The 17220-nt window shown below is 45.4% G+C and overlaps 1 protein-coding gene across 2 annotated transcripts in view; it reads left to right on the plus strand.

Moving 5' to 3' along the window:
• The first annotated feature begins 5089 nt into the window (after positions 1-5089).
• The window catches only part of ZNRF1 (zinc and ring finger 1), a 55048-nt gene continuing 42917 nt past the window's right edge, over positions 5090-17220 (plus strand). For both annotated transcript variants that reach the window (XR_011600989.1, XM_070952767.1), the window contains exon 1: positions 5090-5771. Coding sequence is in view for 1 of the 2 variants with exons in the window: in XM_070952767.1 (XP_070808868.1) it covers positions 5180-5771 (592 nt within the window). In the remaining variant the exon portion in view is untranslated. The remainder of the gene's footprint in view (positions 5772-17220) is intronic.

Genomic DNA, 17220 nt, shown 5'->3' on the forward strand with positions numbered 1-17220 from the left:
TTTGGCTGCCCTGGAGGCGGCGGCGCGACGGCGGGCAGGAAGTCGTCGCGCTCGGAGCGCAGGGCCTGCCGGGAGACGTAGTTCTCGACGTTTAAAGGAGCCGGAGCTACGTAAGAGGCCGAGCTCCGTTTCTTCCATCAGGGTTGGACTTCAACTCCCAGACTCTCCCCTCGCCTGGCTAGGAACCCTGGGAGTCGTGGTGCGACGTCGGTTTGTTTTGATCTTTCTTAAGGCAGCGTGCCTCCCAGTTGCCCCCCCCTCTTCTTTTTTTTCTTTCTTTCCTTGCATACCTTTGTCATTGCATTTGCACAACAGGCTAAATCACACACACAAACACAAATCCCTCTCTTGTAAATTGAAACAAAGCTTACCGTGCTTATGAGTGCACACATTGTATTCTTGCCTGAGTTATGCAACTTTGTGTGAACATAATGTTGAAGGAGGTGGAGATTTATTTATTCATTCATTTATTCATTCATTCATTCATTCATTCATTTATTTATTAGTTCGATTTATATGCCGCCCTTCTCCACAGACTCAAGCGATAGCCTTCATTCTTTTGTATATACCTGTTCAAAGGATTAGATTAGAGGACTGCAAAGTGGCTGTTTTCGTTAATCTATATCACTATTTAGTATATGCATATTTACTAATATGTATTTACATTATAGAGACAGGACAGCCATTTATCTGAAATGGGGTTTCCTCCTTGAGCAGGGGGTTGGACTCAATGGTGGGATTCAAGTAATTTAACAACCGGTTCTCTGCCCTAATGATTTCTTTCAACAACCAGTTTGCCAAACTGCTCAAAAAAATAACAGTCGGTTCTCCTAAAGTGGTGGAACTGGCTGAATCCCACCACTGGTTGGACTAGAAGACATCCAGGATCCTTTCCAACTCTTATTATTTCTATGTAGAAGGACTCCAAATCAATCAATCCAAAATAGACATTGGAGGCAGTGAGTCACCTGGATCACCTTTGAGTTTCAGAAGTGGATCTGAATTAAGCTATACCAACTGTGTTGTTTCCATCTCTGGAAGGAACTTATCCACGCCACTGCTGTGTTTTTGCACAATTCTTCTGGACATGTTTCCTAATGATGATGCATATCTCTACTCATACAAAGACTGGGAAGAGATCTGTCAACCCTCTATTCAAGTTTAGAATAGGGATTTTAGTCAACCTTTACCTATGTGAGATATGAATCTCTTTCCATTCCTGATTAGATAGCACAGTATAACTTTGGCTGAAAGTTCACAACTGCCACTTCAATTACATCACCCAAGTTAATCGCACAAAAGATGAAGGGTGTTGTAAATGACATGTCTCTAGGAGCTTCATTCCAAACAAATATCCCTGGGCCTACTCCTAAATAAAATCAGGTTCTTACAAGTTGGGACAAAACTCTCCTGGCTGCCTACTGACCAGCAAGTGTCCCATCCCAAGGAGTTCCTGGAGTTTGTACAATCACATTTCAAAAGCTCTTATGTCTGGAATTGTCTGAAAGAGCACAAATAAAATGGGCGCAAGCATATTCTCTTCTCAGCGGACAGTGCTCAAAATTTTAGAACCCCTTACCTGAAATTGGTGTTAAGGCTTGTGTGGCCCACTGTAAAAAATTGGTTGAAAACTGGTTCTGTTTTCTACTGTTTTTTGTCCGTTTTTGTCTTTCTTTTATAATCCCAGAACTCCCCAGACTGTATTGTCAGTCTGACTTGGCATCACACCCTCAAAATGTGGAAGTATGATTTATCTTGATAGTGGGATTTTTTTAAGGAGTGCAAAGGAACTACATTGGGTGAATACATACTAGCCTGGTGCAAAATCTTGAAAAGAATGGAACCTAGAATAAGATTCTTATTTCAGAAGTAGGGAGTGATGGCCACCTGTCCAGAAGATAACAGAACACCAAACAGAATGCAAAGTATCTGGAGCAAAGTCAGGATTCATTATGCACAAATGTTTCCACTTCAAACACTCTTGGACAAAGGAAGACACCCCTTTAGGTGTTATTCATCAACAGGCAACATATCTCAATTTTAGTGTATAAAAGAATAAAGTGCTAGTTTATTGTATTTGTGTGCATGTTGAACATTAGCAAGAAAAAAAAACCATGTAGCACAATCAAGTGACTTAAAGGTTTCAATCAGAATAGAGCTGGAATGGACCTTGGAGGTCTAGTCCAACCCCATGCTCAAGCAGAAGACCCTATACCAGTGATGGCGAACCTATGGCACGCATGCCACAGGTGGCACGTGGAGCCATTATCTGTGGGCACACTAGCGTTGCCCTAGCTCAGCTCCAGCGTGCATATGCGTGCCAGCTAGCTGATTTTTGGGCCTTCTGGGCCCACCGGAAGTTGGGAAATGGGCCATTTCTGGCCTCTGGAGGGGTGGGGAAGACCATTTTCACCCTCCCCAGGCTCCAAGAAAGCCTCTGGAGCCTGGGGAGGGCGTAAAACGGGCCTACCAGGCCCACTGGTAACCTTTTTGCCGTCGCGTGCCAAAAGTGGGGGGACCGCAGGAGGTCGCATGCACGGGCATGGGGAACATTGAATTATGGGTGTGGGCATGTGCACGTACGCGACCCCCCCCATTCCCCCCACTTTTGGCACACGACAGCCAAAAGGTTAGCAATCACTGCCCTATACCATTTCAGACAAGTGTCAGTCCAGTCTCTTCTTAAAGACCTCCAGAGAGGTCTTTTGTAGGCTTCTGTTTTTGCCTGCCAAAGAGTCCTCTGCACCAATGGATTATATCTGCTTCTTTAGCCTGTCTCATATTCTTCTCTCCCCCAGGGGTTAGGGCCTAACCCATTTTATGGGTATCAACTGATCGTTGACAGTTGTCTCTGGAAATGTATGTACTCAAGCTGTGAGATTCATGCATCAGGAGGCAGCAACATTTTTAAGATGAGATTTTAACATAACTGACGATAAAAATGGAACAAGAGCCGATTCATATTTTGTGCCAAATCAAAATCTGTTAACCATGGTTTATTAAACTACAAATGGCAAGTCATTGATGAAATTGATAAATCATGCAAGCCACAAAGTAGAAAACCTGTGGGCGATACTTTGTAATTGTTGTTTGTCCTCTTTCCAAAAATGTATCTCCTGAGGTTGTTGTAAAGATAAAATCAAGTGTGAGATGAAGAAATATTGCTCTTCGCAGCAGAACGTAAATGTGCTGAAGACATACACCTCATGTAACCCTAACAGTTTTCAAGGTTATTCAATACATCTTTGATCCAACACTAAGTTTCACTATGTTCTCTCTATTAGGGCTTCATTTGATGCATCCTGTAATGGAGCCTGTACAGATAGTCCTCGACTTACGACAATTGAGCCTAAATTGTTGTTGTTAAGTGAAACATTTAAGCGAATTTTGCCCCATTTTACGACCTTCCCTGCCACAGCTGTTAAGTGAATCACTGGGGTTGTTAAATGAGTAACACGGTTGTTAAGTGAATCTGGCTTCCCTGTTGACTTGTCGGAAGGTCGCAAAATATGAACACAGGATCCCCCGACACTGCAACTGTCATAAAAATGAGTCCGTTGCTGAGCACCAGAATGTTGATCACGGGCACGTTGCAACGGTCGTTAAGTGTGAAAAACATTCGCAGGTCACTTTTTCCAGTCTGTTTGTTAACTTTGAACGGTCCCTAAACAAAGTGTTGTAAATCGAGGACTCCCACTATGAGAGGGCGCAACGTGTTAATCCATAAACCCCGATTAGCCATGGGGCCCGCATGCCCCCATTCCCTCCAGCCCCAGACAGACCCTAGTTTCCACCACACAAGCCAGGATGTGCAATGTGGTGCACATTGGTGGCGCTGCAGACTAAAGCACTGTTAAGTAACACCAGCTGCCTGCAATTACTGCAAGTTCAAATCTCACCAGGCTCAAGGTTGACTCAGCCTTCCATCCTTTCGAGGTAGGTAAAATGAGGACCCGGATTTGGGGGACAATAAGCTGACTTTGTATAAAAAAGAACACCGCTTAGGGGGCGCCAAAAGCCCTACTAAGCAGGTATATATTGCTTAAGGCATTGTAAGCCGCCCTGAGTCTCCGGAGAAGGGCGGCATATAAAAATAAATAAAAATAAAAAATAAATAAATAAAAATATACAAAAGTATGAAGGCTATTGCTTAAGGCATTGCAAGCCGCCCTGAGTCTCCGGAGAAGGGCGGCATATAAAAATAAATAAAAATAAAAAATAAATAAATAAAAATATACAAAAGTATGAAGGCTATTGCTTAAAGCATTGTAAGGGCGGCATATAAATCGAACTAATAAATAAAGAAATAAAGAAATCCCTGCAAGTTGACCAGGCAAACCGGGGTCCAGTCAGTCCAGCCCTTGGAAGCTATCCGGCCGGGGCTCTGCTTATCGACGCCCGAGTTCAGAAAGCGCTCCGGGAGCGTTAACGGAAAAGGCCGGGGACCGTCGGTTAAGCCGTTCCAGGGCTGGCTCCCAGCCTCGGCATCATCCCCGCCTTCGACTGTCCGTTGGCCGGGCAAGCTCGGCAGGGGCCGGGGCGGCCTTCTCCAGCCACAGGAGCCTGGCCGGGGCAGGGGACACAGGCGCGCCCTCCCTCCCTCCTTCCGTCGGTCCCTCCCCGTCGCCGCCGCCCGCTCAGCCTCGCTGCATCCCGCGGCGGCGGCGGAGAAACGGGGCGGGGGGGGGGCGGAGAGGAGGAGACGGGGAAGCCGCGGCGCAGGCGCTGTACGCGGCTCTATTGTCTGGGCTCTGGGAGCCCTCGGGAAGCCCGGCTGGGGGACGGCCGGGGACGCGCCAGCACCAGCCCAGCCTGCCCGGCGCCCTTAAGAGCCCCGACGGGCGGACGGAGCGAGCCTCCCTCCTGCTTGGCCCCCGGACACCGCTCGCCCGTCTGTCCTGCGCTCGCATGCGGAGCGGGGCTCGGGGAGCCTCGCTCTTCTTCCTCCTCCTCCTCCGCCGCCGCCGCCTTCCGTAGGGCGGGACCCCCCAGCCGCCCCCGCCGTGGATGAGCCCGGGAGGCGCGGCGGGCCGCCCGTTGGGGCGAGGCAGCGGCGGCGGCCGCTGCTGCTGCACGGAGAGGCGGAGACCGGGAGCGGGGCCGGCAGCGCCGCTGCTGCCCGCCGCACGATGCCCGGCGCCGCCGGGGGTGGCTTGAGCGCCTAGTGGCCCCGGCGGCCATGGGGGGCAAGCAGAGCACGGCGGGCGCCACGGCCGCGGGGCGCTCGCGAGGAGGAGGCGGCGGCGGCGGCGGCGGCGGAGGAGGAGGCCCCGTGGCCGGAGACGACAGCGCGGGGCCGCCGCCCGGGGGAGGCGCCCCGCACTTCGGACACTACCGCGGCGCGGGCGGCGGAGGAAGCGGAGGAGGAGGAGGAGGAAGCGGCGGCGGGAGCTCGGCGATGGGGCTGCGCAGCCGCTCCGTCAGCTCCGTGGCCGGCGTGGGCGTGGGGATGGGCGGCGTGGAGCCGGCCGGCGCCGGCAGCGTCCCCTTCGGCCTGTACGCGGCGGCGGCCAGCACCACCACCACCACCACCACCACCTCCACCACGAGCAGCGCGGCTTCGGCCGCGGCGGCTTCTTCGGGCGACTCGGAGCGGGGTCCAGGCGGCGGGTCGGGCGCGGACTCCGCCCCTTACGGCCATGGCAACGGTTACCAGGAGACGGGAGGAGGCGGTCACCACAGAGACGGGATGCTGTACCTGGGCTCCAGGGCCTCGCTGGCCGATGCACTACCTCTGCACCTCGGACCCCGGTGGTTCAGTTCACACAGCGGTGAGTGGACGGACTCCAGAGGGGGTGACCTGGCCAGGCGCTCTGGGGAGATGCGGCTTCTAGAGGCCTAAAGTCCAGTCCCGGTGCTGGGTTCGAATCAGGAGCCAAAGGCCAGCAGGCCAGGCAGGAAACAAATAGCCCTTGAGCAGTCTTGGGATGTAAGAGCTGGAGGAAAGGATGGGCTGGACCCATTGACTGAGGTCAGCTTTACTGATCGCCAGCGGTTGAGTTAGCTGGTGGTTGTATAAAGTGCCGATGTGTGGATTTTATGTAAATTGCAATATAGTATTTTCTACCTATGTACAATTTTAATCGACTATAGTCCATATAGATTGGAGCTAAAAAATTTAAAACACATGAACTGTGAGTTTGACCGAGTGGTTTCCACCACTGCTCTTGTTGCCGTTTTCCACTTCAGTCTGGTCGTGTGCCAGCAATATGTCTTGGATGTTTTGGTTTTTTTGGTCTATGACTGCAAATAGCCCTTGAAATCTCAGAAGGCAGAAGGGTAAAACTGCTGGTCAAGGTGTAGTAGTGTTGGGGGTTAAAAGGCCCTCGCGGCTTCCTTCACACGTGCCCTGTTAATCTGGGTCAGGCTTCTGTGCGTGCAGGATAAAGTTGGGTTAAGCCAACCTCTTCCGTGTTCAGGACGGTGTTGTGCGTGTCCAAAAATGGGTAAATACAGTAACCTATTACAGTTTGTTAAGCTGACAATTCTATGCTGTAAGTAAGAGGTCCTTCAGGTGTTCAGAGATTTTATTATAAAAACCATGTGCTGGGAATTAGTTGACTTCGTTGATCTTCTCTTTCCTACTTAGCAAGGGAGGAAGTGCTTACTCTAGCAAGCATCCTGAGCTCTGGATTTGGACTAAGCCTGACACAACTTTGCTCTTCATATATGGCCTGGGTAGCGTTTTTGCCTTGTTTGTTTCTGTGGTACATGAAACCAGGGGGCTTGTGACACTCTTCAGAGAATATTGTGCTCTTGAAGTGACATTCTGGCTAGGTTTGAACTACAGGCCAGGCTAAAATGTGGCAGTGGGATGATACGTTGTGTGTATCTAGATATGTACCATATGGGAATGTAGGCAGTTGGAGTAAACGCCATCTAAAATATTAGCCAAATAGATCCCTTGTCTTCCCAGACAAGGTTAGCTGGGGACAGAGTAAGAAGGGGGTAAGAATGGAGGGTGGACAAAAACTTTGCCAGCTGCTTGTAAATACCTGGAGTAATTTGATTAGTTAGTTCATGCCCTGGAGCCTCCCAGGACTTATTTTCTTTGTTTAATTTTGCTTTAGCTGTTGATTTTAGATCAAAGGTAGGCAATTAATTTCCCCAGATGGCCACATCAGAAACTGGGACTGTTGTGGAATGCCAAACCAATAAGGCTGTGAAGGTACATAGGTATGCACACACATAGGTAAATTGGGGGAAACATAGTTACCTTCAAAATAATAGCAATCCATGTATCCCAAAGGTGCTTTTTCAGGAGGTAACTGGACTTTCTTTTTTTTTATTTTGAAGATGTTTCGCTTCTCATCCAAGAAGCTTCTTCAGCTCTTGACAGGATAGTGGGGAATGGAAGAATTTCCTCCAAGTGCTTCAACGACCCTCTAAAAGGATGCAAATGACCAGCTGTCTGCAAGGAATATAAATCCTTCCATTACCCGCTATCCTGTTAGAGCGGAAGAAGCTTCTTGGATGAGAAGTGAAACGTCTTCAAAAGAAAAAACAAGCAAATCCAGTTGCCTCCTGAAAAAGCACCTTTGGGACAACCGTGACCTGGATGACTGAGAATCTCTACAGACTTTTAGCAATCCATGTGGGCTGGACAGAGGCAGCCGAAGGTCTGGATGTGGCCCAGAGGCCGTAAAATGCCAAGGTTTGGTTTAGATGCATTTAAAAGCATCACTGTAAGGCTCTCCTACCACCATGGCTCCTTTCTTTTTCCTTTTAGTACAGGGGTGAGAAACCAGGTCCAGTCTCAAGATTTCTGCATTGTAGTTCCCTAGATTCTTACCATTGGCCAAAACCATAATAGAACAGCTTTCGAAGGCACTATGTCCCTGGTACTATTAAAACCAGAAAGATAATACGAAAGTATCTTTCCCATTACTCAGTAACTTGGGGGTGTCGTTCTCTCTGATTTGGTCTCCTTTCAGACAGGTGAACTTCAAGTTTCAGAGTTCTCATTTGTGGTCCTACAGTGGAATTCTGGGAGTTGAAGTCCACATATCTTATAATTGAGAAAGGCTAAATTGAGTTGGTGTAAAAGAATGTCAAATTAGGTAAGATTGGCTCTCCTAGATCCTATGGAAAGCATTATTTATTTATTCATTTGATTTGATTTCTATACCGCCCTACTCCCGAAGGACTCAGGGCAGTGCACAGCCAAACAATAAAACACATACATACAAAATTTAAAAGTAGAATTAAAATCAAATTAAATAGTTTTGGCCCAGACAAATTAAAACCCCAAACTATTTAAAACCAATTTTAAAATTTGAATATATAAAATACTAAAAGATATTTAAAATATTAAAATATTAAAATTGTTTAAAAAGAGGGAGAAAATTAGGCCAGGCCGCCAGGTGAAATAATAAGGTCTTTAGAGCGCGGCGGAAGGTGCGCAGATCCGGGATCCTCCGTATCTCCGGGGGGAGCTCATTCCAGATAGTAGGTGCTCCACAGAGAAGGCTCTCCCCTGGGGGCCGCCAGTACGCCCCTCTCTATGGGAGCGTACCGGCCGGTGGGAGGCTATTGGTGGTATTAGGCAGTCCCGCAAGCAATAGATAACCAGGTCCTGAGCCATGGAGCGCTTTAAAGGTGGTAACCAAAACTTTGAAGCGCACCGGGAAGACCACCGGGAGCCAGTGCAGCTCGCGCAGGAGGGGTGTTACATGGGAATAATGTTAATAATGTTACATTATATCATAATGTTACATTATGAGTTTTAGGAAGTCTTGTTTTTTTGTTCTGGTGAGAGAATGAAAAAGGTTAATACTGTGGAAGATCACATTGGCTTACGGAAAGTATACTCGTTTCTGAGGGGGGGAAATGGAGGGATTTTCCCAGCAAACTCATTAGGAGGAAGTTAACAGAAAAAAATATTTCAGACAGAGAATGGGATACGTTTTTTTAGCTTAGGCCTCGGGTAGTCAGTTCCCGAAATTGACTTTGGGGATGCCCCCAGGAGCATGCCTGGAAATGCTGCCAAGAATCTCCATTGGTTGGGTTGCAGGGAGAAAGTATGCTCAAATTAAGCAGTATCCCCAAGCAAAGCAATTTATAACTTAGTTTTGGCAGGAGGTAGAGGAAATAATGTTCCTTTTGCCAGCCAATTGTGCTTCCTTTATCTGTTCAACAGTTCCTTAATTGATTAACTTTTCAATTACACTGGATTATATCAGCAAATGTGAGATACTGTAGCTCATTTTCCCTCAAACTTATTTCCTGCTCTGTTCAGTTCAAGTACGAAGGTTCTGTTTTGCTTCCAGTTCTGTGACTTACAAGAATTGCATTGGCTGCCCCAAGTTAGAGGTGTGAAATTGCTCTGCCGTTGAATTGTTTGCACTTTCCTTTTTATTTAGATGGAGTAGACGTCTTGTGTGCATATTTGTGTGTGTTCTGTGTTCATGTGTATGAGTGCATTGTGTGGATAGGGTGTTCCATGCCAGTTATATTCAATTTAGCTTTGAAGATTCAGTGCATTAAAAGTGAGCTATCACATCAAACTGATGCAAGCCAGTAGATATAAAAGCCTTCTGCACAGATGCAAAATCTTTTTTGTCCAATTCACTAGGACAGGAGTCTGCAACCTTAAATACTCAAAAAGCCATTTGGACTCGTTTCCCACAGAAAAGAAAACACCGGGAGCCACAAAACCAGAGTGGGTGTGGCCAACTCGATGTCACTCACTTCCACCAGTCACATGACCCCCTAGCTATGCCTACCCAGCCGGTCATTAGGTCAGAGAACAAGTTGTTAAAAAACACTGGGAATCACAAAACCCTTTTGACATGTTTCTCTCTGCCCTCCCTTCCTCTCTCCCCTCCTCTCTCCCCCTCTCTCTGTATCTCTCTGTCTCTGCCCTGGCCGCTTCTCCATCCTCTGCTGTAGCCCTTACCTTCTCAGGCCAGGTGAGGAGTGACTGGGAGGGGAGGGCGAGGGGCGGGGCCAGCCAGTGGTGGGATCACCTGACAGGGAGCCACAGCAGAGGGCCCAAAGAGCCGCAGGTTGCTGACCTCTGCATTAGGACTTCCATCTTAACTCAAGTCATAAGTCTACACCGACAGACCAATCTGGATGTTTACATTTTTAACAGTTCTAATTCAGTTGATTGCATTTTCAGATCAATTTTATAAAACATTTTGGATGGATTTGTATGAATCAGGGTGGATAAAAATCAATGATTTTTTTAAAAAAATCAAAAAAATCAGATTTTTTTTTATTAAAATCGGATTTTTTTGATTTTTATCGAATTTATTTTAATAAAAAACTTTTGGGGTAAAAATTTATCGTAAGATAGTTTTCTATTTAAGATACATAAATAATTTAGTTTATTCAGCATGAAATGGAGCTTAGTTATGTAGCATGAGGCTGTATATTCTGCAACACTGGGACTATCAGTGAGTCAACAGTGGGTCAAAGGAGTAGCAGAGATGACAGTTGCTCTTTAAAAATTATGATTTAAATTGAGTTGATTTAAATCAAGCCTTTTTACTAGTGATTTAAATCATGATTTAAATTGTGATTTAAATCAACTTGATTTAAATCAAATCCACCCTGGTATGAACAAATCCAGTTAGCAATTCTTCAAGCCTTCTTGACTTCAGTTTTACCTCTACCATGCTAAAGAGCTGTTTTGTCTTCTGGAATTTTGAATGGTGTTCCAGCTGCTTCTCATGCCTAGTTTGTGTTTCACTTACTCCCACCTACATAGGAGCTGCATTGCTACCATAACTTTGACTCAGAATGATGCACCGCTTCAATATTGATTGATGCATTTTGAGGCTAATGTTCTTCAAACTAAGCTCCAAGGGTAAATCCCTGTATGTTTTGCAAAATCATTGGTTACTGATGTGGTGCCTTCGTCCCTTGACACTGTGGTGGTGACTCTGGTAGTACTAATTAAAAATCCATGTCTTCAGTGTCCAGATAATTAGGTTAATCGTGCAATTAATACATTCCATCAGCCTCCATTTCTCTGAACAGCTGGAGGTTTGCCTGCTTGGCACACGCTCCCTGTGTCGAAACCCTCTAGATGTCTTCTTCGGGAGAGGACTTATTTTTCTCCAAGGGAAAGTGAAAAAGGCCCTGAAGGTCACAGCACAAGTGATCAGAACTCCTTCATAATAATGCTTGTCTAGCGCTCTGGCACAGGCCCTTGTCTGTAGGTTCTTAAAGAATAAGGCAGTGGGGGAAAAAAGGTTTCACTTTGCAATTAAACAACAAGCAAAATTGTATATGGCCTTTGGCCAGGTTAGCCTCCATGAATCTGGTTAGGAGCTCTCCTGATATTGGTTTGCTAAATTCCTTCCTTCTCTGGAAGCTGAGATGAGATCCTCCTGACCAGACTGATTTTAAGATATAGTCAAGATCACAGCCTCCTGGATTTGGTTTGGCTCACAGCTGGTTGCCTCCTGGATTTGGTTTGGCTTGAGAACTTTTAAAGCCCAGGCTTGGACAAAAAGGGATTCGTGTATTACTGTATTTACTTGCTCAGGTATTTGTTTTCCTTTTTTTTAGCTGCTTAAGGTTGGTGGTTTGGCGACCACCTCAAGAACACACTCCGTTCTTGCCAATAAAAGTAGCCTGCAAATTCATATCTAGCAGCCTACGCATACCTAATCTTAGTCTTTTGGGGCCAGAGGGAAAGAAAACCCAAATTCTGCTAAGCTTCCACAGAAATCTCTTACTCACTTGAACTCTGGCAGGTTGCTATTTATAAGCCTGCCCAAAGTGTCTCCCAAAGGTTTGGTGTTATTACTAAGGCGGAAGTTGAGACAGGTGTGATTTCAGCCTGTTTTTAGTGAGGTTGGCTGCGCAGAACCTCCCAACTGCTCTGTCTTCTTGGTCTGGGTTGCAACCTTCGGGTTGGAGAAGACCACTTCTCACATTATTTATTTGTTGAATTTATTGGCTGCCGAGGAGCTACTCCGGGGAGCTTACAATAATAAAAAGGAATAAAATGAAAGGAGTGTAAACAGAACCGAAGTAAAATAATAGGCCAACAAAATAAACAATGACAAAGAAAGACAATGAGAATAATACATCTGTATCGGGGTGAAATGTAAAATTTGTTACTACTGGTTCTGTGGCTTAGTGGTGGCTTAGTGGTGGTGGGGTAATGTGACTGGGTGGGCGTGGCCAACTTTTTTTAAAAAAACTTTTCAAAGCATTTTTTCTAATGCTTTGAAAAGCCTCTGCTGATCAGGCAACTCAGCTGGGATCGTCAGAGAGGCTTTTTAAAAAAATACCTCTCTGACGATCCCAGCTGAGTTGCCTGATCGGCAGAGGCTTTTTTAAAAAATCAGGCAACTCAGCATTTTTTTACCACCTCTTCGGCCAACAGGTTGCAGAAAAAAATGCTTTGAAAAGCCTCTGATGATCCCAGCTGAGCCGCGCGATCATCAGAGGCTTTTTTTTTTACTTTTAAAAGCATTTTTTTGTCGGAAGAGGTTGTAGAAAAAATGCTTTTAAAAGTAAAAAAAAAAAAAGCCTCTGATGATTGTGCGGCTCAGCATGGAGAGGGGGGCACAGGGATTTTTGCTACCGGTTCTCTGAACCACCTGCTGCCATCGCTACCGGATCGGGCGATCCGGTCTGAACCGGGAGCATTTCACCCCTGATCTGTATGATAACCAAAGATGGACCGGTGGAGAACAGCGTGCAAGGCGGGGTGGAGGTGGGGGTGGGGGGTGGAGTCTCCAATCAGTCTAGCAGTCACCTCCAGCAGGTAACTCCTCCATTTGGTCCCCAGGCCACCAGTAAAGCCAGGTCTTCAGGTTCTTGTGGACACAAGGGGTCTCTTTCCTTTCTGAGCTTGCTTGTTTTCTTGCATATTTTTTTGTGGATATGACACATGCGCTTCTCTGGCCTAGCATTCGGTGCTCTTACACAACAGCCCCTTGACATTTGTGGGTTTCAGGAACCCTTTGCTGGGATTTCTTGAGCAGTCCCTCCAGCTGTGCCAACATCTTTTCCTGGGAGCCAAAGACCTTTTCCTCCCAAGTCTCCCAGCGTTGATGAGAAATAAGCAACAATAAGGAAATAGTCATTTTTCTGTTTCTTTTTTTATTCCTCCAAAGTGTCTCAGTAGGTGGGACTTGTGTGTGGGGGTGTTCTTTTCTTTTCTTTTCTTTTCTTTTCTTTTCTTTTCTTTTCTTTTCTTTTCTTTTGCTTTTTCAGGGTGTCATAAGGTACAAGGCTTGTTTTTTTTTTTAAAGACCGTCTCTACAAACATCTGCCATATTGAGTTGATGCATTCAAAGCCAACAATTTTCTGTGCTTGTTGGTTAAATTGGAAACAGCCTTTGGTAAGGAGAAGGCATTTCCTCGAGGTTCCAAGTCTTTGTTTACGTATTTTGTCAGCCGCTTGGGGAGATGGGTAGCCATATAAATGCGATTAAATAAATAAAATCAAACGTTGAGTGCAGAACCAGAGGAGAAAATGTGCTCCTGGTGTTTCCTACTGGATGGTAGCACCTGGCTGACCTTCTGAACTTAGGAGTTAAATATAGCTCCCGGCCTGGTTGTAAATAGATAAGAAAATAGCCCTTAGACTTACATGCCTCTTTATAGTTCTTTACGGAAAATAAGAACATTTGGGTGGGAGATGGGATGGGAGCGATAGGCTGGATGGGGAAGTCAAAACACCAGGCCTAGAAGAAGGGAATAGCAAAGCACTTCCATGCCATTGCTAGGAATCTAGCAGTGATGTGTCCATGCAGCCATTAGGAGTTAAACTCAGTTTGAGAGAAATGTTATCTTAATTGTGTAAGCCTTGCAAATTCAGATAACCAGGATCACATTGATGGTACTAATTCAACTGCCTGGGAATTAAAAGAGTGAAGTTGGTTGTAGTTTTCACCTACCATATAGAACCCTAATGCCAAAAGGGATCTACCAACTCTATCATCACTTGATCAACTGCACAGCCAACCAGCAACGGCACCGACCCTCAACCAACCCAAGCAACCTCCCCCAACCAGCACTTCACCTCCCAATGACCCTCACCTGACATGACCCAAACCTGACCCATTACAAGGACCCATCGCAAGTGTCATCACGTCACACCTGATGTGGCTCTCACCTGATGTGACCTCCCCATCACAAGATCTACTGACCACATGAAGCCCTTATAAGCAGAAGAACACCAATGTTGACATTCCCTAACTTCCACTGAAGATGCCTGGTAATTAAATGTTCGGAAACCTACCCAGAAGCTCAGAGAATGAACCTTCACCCTCACTTGCCAGAGAGATTATGGTATTCACAGTGATGGAAAGATTTGACAATACTATCATGTTTGGTAATCATAATTTATTTAGATAGTTCCTGCCTTTATTATTTTTATGAATAACTCAAGGCGGCCAACATACCTAATACACTTTTCCCTATGAGGTGGATTGGGTTGAGAGAGAAGGACAGGCCAATAGTCACCCAGTTTTCATGCCTAAGGTGAGACTAAAATTCACTGTCTCCTGGATTCTAGCCTGCTGCTTTCTCTACTAAGCCAAACTCACTCTAGTGATGGTGGACCTGTCTGATTGGAGAAAAGGCAACATCTAGGCTTATTGGTATGATATGCTATGATCATGATTTCTCACTTATAGCTTTTATGTACAATGAGAGTTTATGCACTGGACAAATCCCTTGTGTGTCCAATCACACTTAGCCAATAAAGAATTCTATTCTTCATTCCAATTATTCTATTCTATTCTATTCTATTCTACTCTACTCTACTCTACTCTACTCTACTCTACTCTACTCTACTCTACTCTACTCTATGACTGGAAATCCCTTAAAGACTTTTTATGTATGAAGGCAAACTCTTTTTTTACATAAAACAAATACATGAATATATGGTTTTGATGACTAGATAGGCTAGATTATAGAAAGAAAAAAATCACAACGTAACTCTCTAGAGAAAGAGGTAAAACTACAATTGTCCTTAGAACTACGGTAAAGACGTTCAGAAGCCACTTCATTATGTTTTGTTCTTTTCTATTTTTATTTTACCTTCTTTTCAGCTTTCTCTTTTATTTTCTTTTTTTCCATCTTTATTTTAATTTGCATTATATTTTATCCTTGTTTCTTTCAACTCTCAATTAAATCACATTGCAAAAAGAAAACACTACCAGCGTACGCAGTGGCTAAAGGGGCATTTGAGGCCATGGAAAAACTCTGCCTTATTGTTGAAAAGTGCCATTGTTTATGCAAAGACAGACAGGCAAATTCAGAGAGTGGCCTGTGAAAGCAGCTAGGTTGGCACTGAGGCAGCCAACGGTGATGAGCTCATTTGGCAGCCTCACAGGGACTGTTGGAAGAAAAGCAGACATAACCTTGTTCGATACGGAAAGAGAAGAGTTGGTTGTAAAGGCAAAATCCTAAATAGCATTAACGGAAGGATTCAATCAAGATCAAGGGAGGTACTACTACCACTCTATAAAGCCTTAGTAAGACCACACCTAGAGTACTGCATGCAGTTTTGGCCACCCCAGTAAAAAAAAAATGTTGAGACTCTAGAAAGAGTGCAGAGAAGAGCAACTAAGATGATTCGGGGACTGGAGGCTAAAACATACAATGAACAGTTGCTGGAACTGCATAGCTGGCTGGAGAATTCTGGGAGTTGAAGTGCACAAGTCTTAAAGCTGCCAAGTTTGAAGACCTCTGGTGTGGCCTCTTCTTCTTGAGCAGGCGGATGGACTAGGAGACCTCCAAGGTCCCTTCCAGCTCTATTCTGATTCTAAAATCCCAGGAAGGATTAGAGCTGGCAAATTAGTCTTGAATTAGGTGTACGCCTGGTGCAATTATGCCTTTTCTTCTTTTGAGAAGCGGCATATTTGTTGCGCTGGGTAACTGGTGCCACCCAACAGGAGGGGGCCAGGCGCTCGGCATGGGTGAGCTGCAGGAAACCGCAGGTGTATGTATGGTTTAAGGCTTCCTCCTGGAGAGGAAGTGGGCAAACTGCCAGAGATGGTTTACCTGTTCGTTCCAGCTTGTGAGATGCAAGTTGGGCGTTTCTCAGAGGTGCTTTTAATTCTGCAAATCTTTCTCACTGTTTTCCTTTTGAAATGTCTTTGAAATCCACACTCCTCCTCCATTTGGGTGGGTAGGCTTCATGTGGAGTTCACGGTGGAGAAGAAAAATGGCATCTATCAAAAAAAAGCATGCCATTTTGGACAGAACGGACTTCTTTTTCCCCTTCTTTGCGATTTTCATAAATATCTGTTTATTCTAGCACAAAAAGGGTTCAGGGTTGTTTGTGACTCCTGAAAACTTTGGGTGTAACTGCCCGTGACTTTCCATTAAGCTGCCAAATTGTGACTTTAATGCAGCAGAACAGAAAATAATTTTATGCTCTATTTCAGTGTTTCTCAACCATAGCCACATTAAGCTGTGCAGACTTCAACTCCCAGAATTCCCCAACCAGCATTGCATGTTACATATTACATATAGTAAAATTTTGGTGTTCGCCCGGAGCCCACCTACTCTTTTGGGCCTCTTGAGGGTTAAGATAACACATCACAAAGTCATTTTGCTCATCTTCCTTCATGCTTGACCCATGTAGAGCTTTATTTTGGATTAAAACGTCACCTCTGCTGCGATGAATCCAGATGAAATCTGAACCCCAGGGAAATATATTTGAAACGCTGAAGACAATGACAGTTTGACCTGCTGAACAACATATTGAAAATCCTAAAGTATTGTACAGGAAGTAGTCCTCGACTTACAACAGTTCATTTAGCGACCGCGTGAAGTCACAATGGTGCTGGAAAAAGGGACCCATGACCATTTGTCACACATGATCGTTGCAGCATCCCTGTGGTCACGTGATTAAAATTCAGACGCTTGGCAACTGTCTCACATTTATGACGGATCCCCTTTTGTGACCTTCTGACAGGCAGAGTCAATAGGGAAGCCAGATTTGCTTAACAACCGTGTTACTAGTTGAACAACTTGCAGTGATTCACTTAACAAATGTGGCAAGAAAAGCCGTAAAATAAAGCAGAACTCAGTTGATAAATTTCTCACTTAGCAAAATAAACTTTGGGCTCGCTTGTGGTCGTAAGTCGAGGACCACCTGTATCTTGGTTGGCTCGTAACAAACATCCCAATTTCAAAGGGGTTGGGAAATCCTGTTTTGTAAATTAGGAAAATTCTCTGTGCCTTTTTCCACCTTGGTTCCTATGGAGTCTGATTTGGGTGCCTGGCTATTTTTCC

Source organism: Pituophis catenifer, unplaced genomic scaffold (assembly GCF_029215685.1).
Source record: "Pituophis catenifer annectens isolate HBS135680 unplaced genomic scaffold, rPitCat1.0.hap2 SCAF_13, whole genome shotgun sequence".
NCBI lineage: Eukaryota > Metazoa > Chordata > Lepidosauria > Squamata > Colubridae > Pituophis > Pituophis catenifer.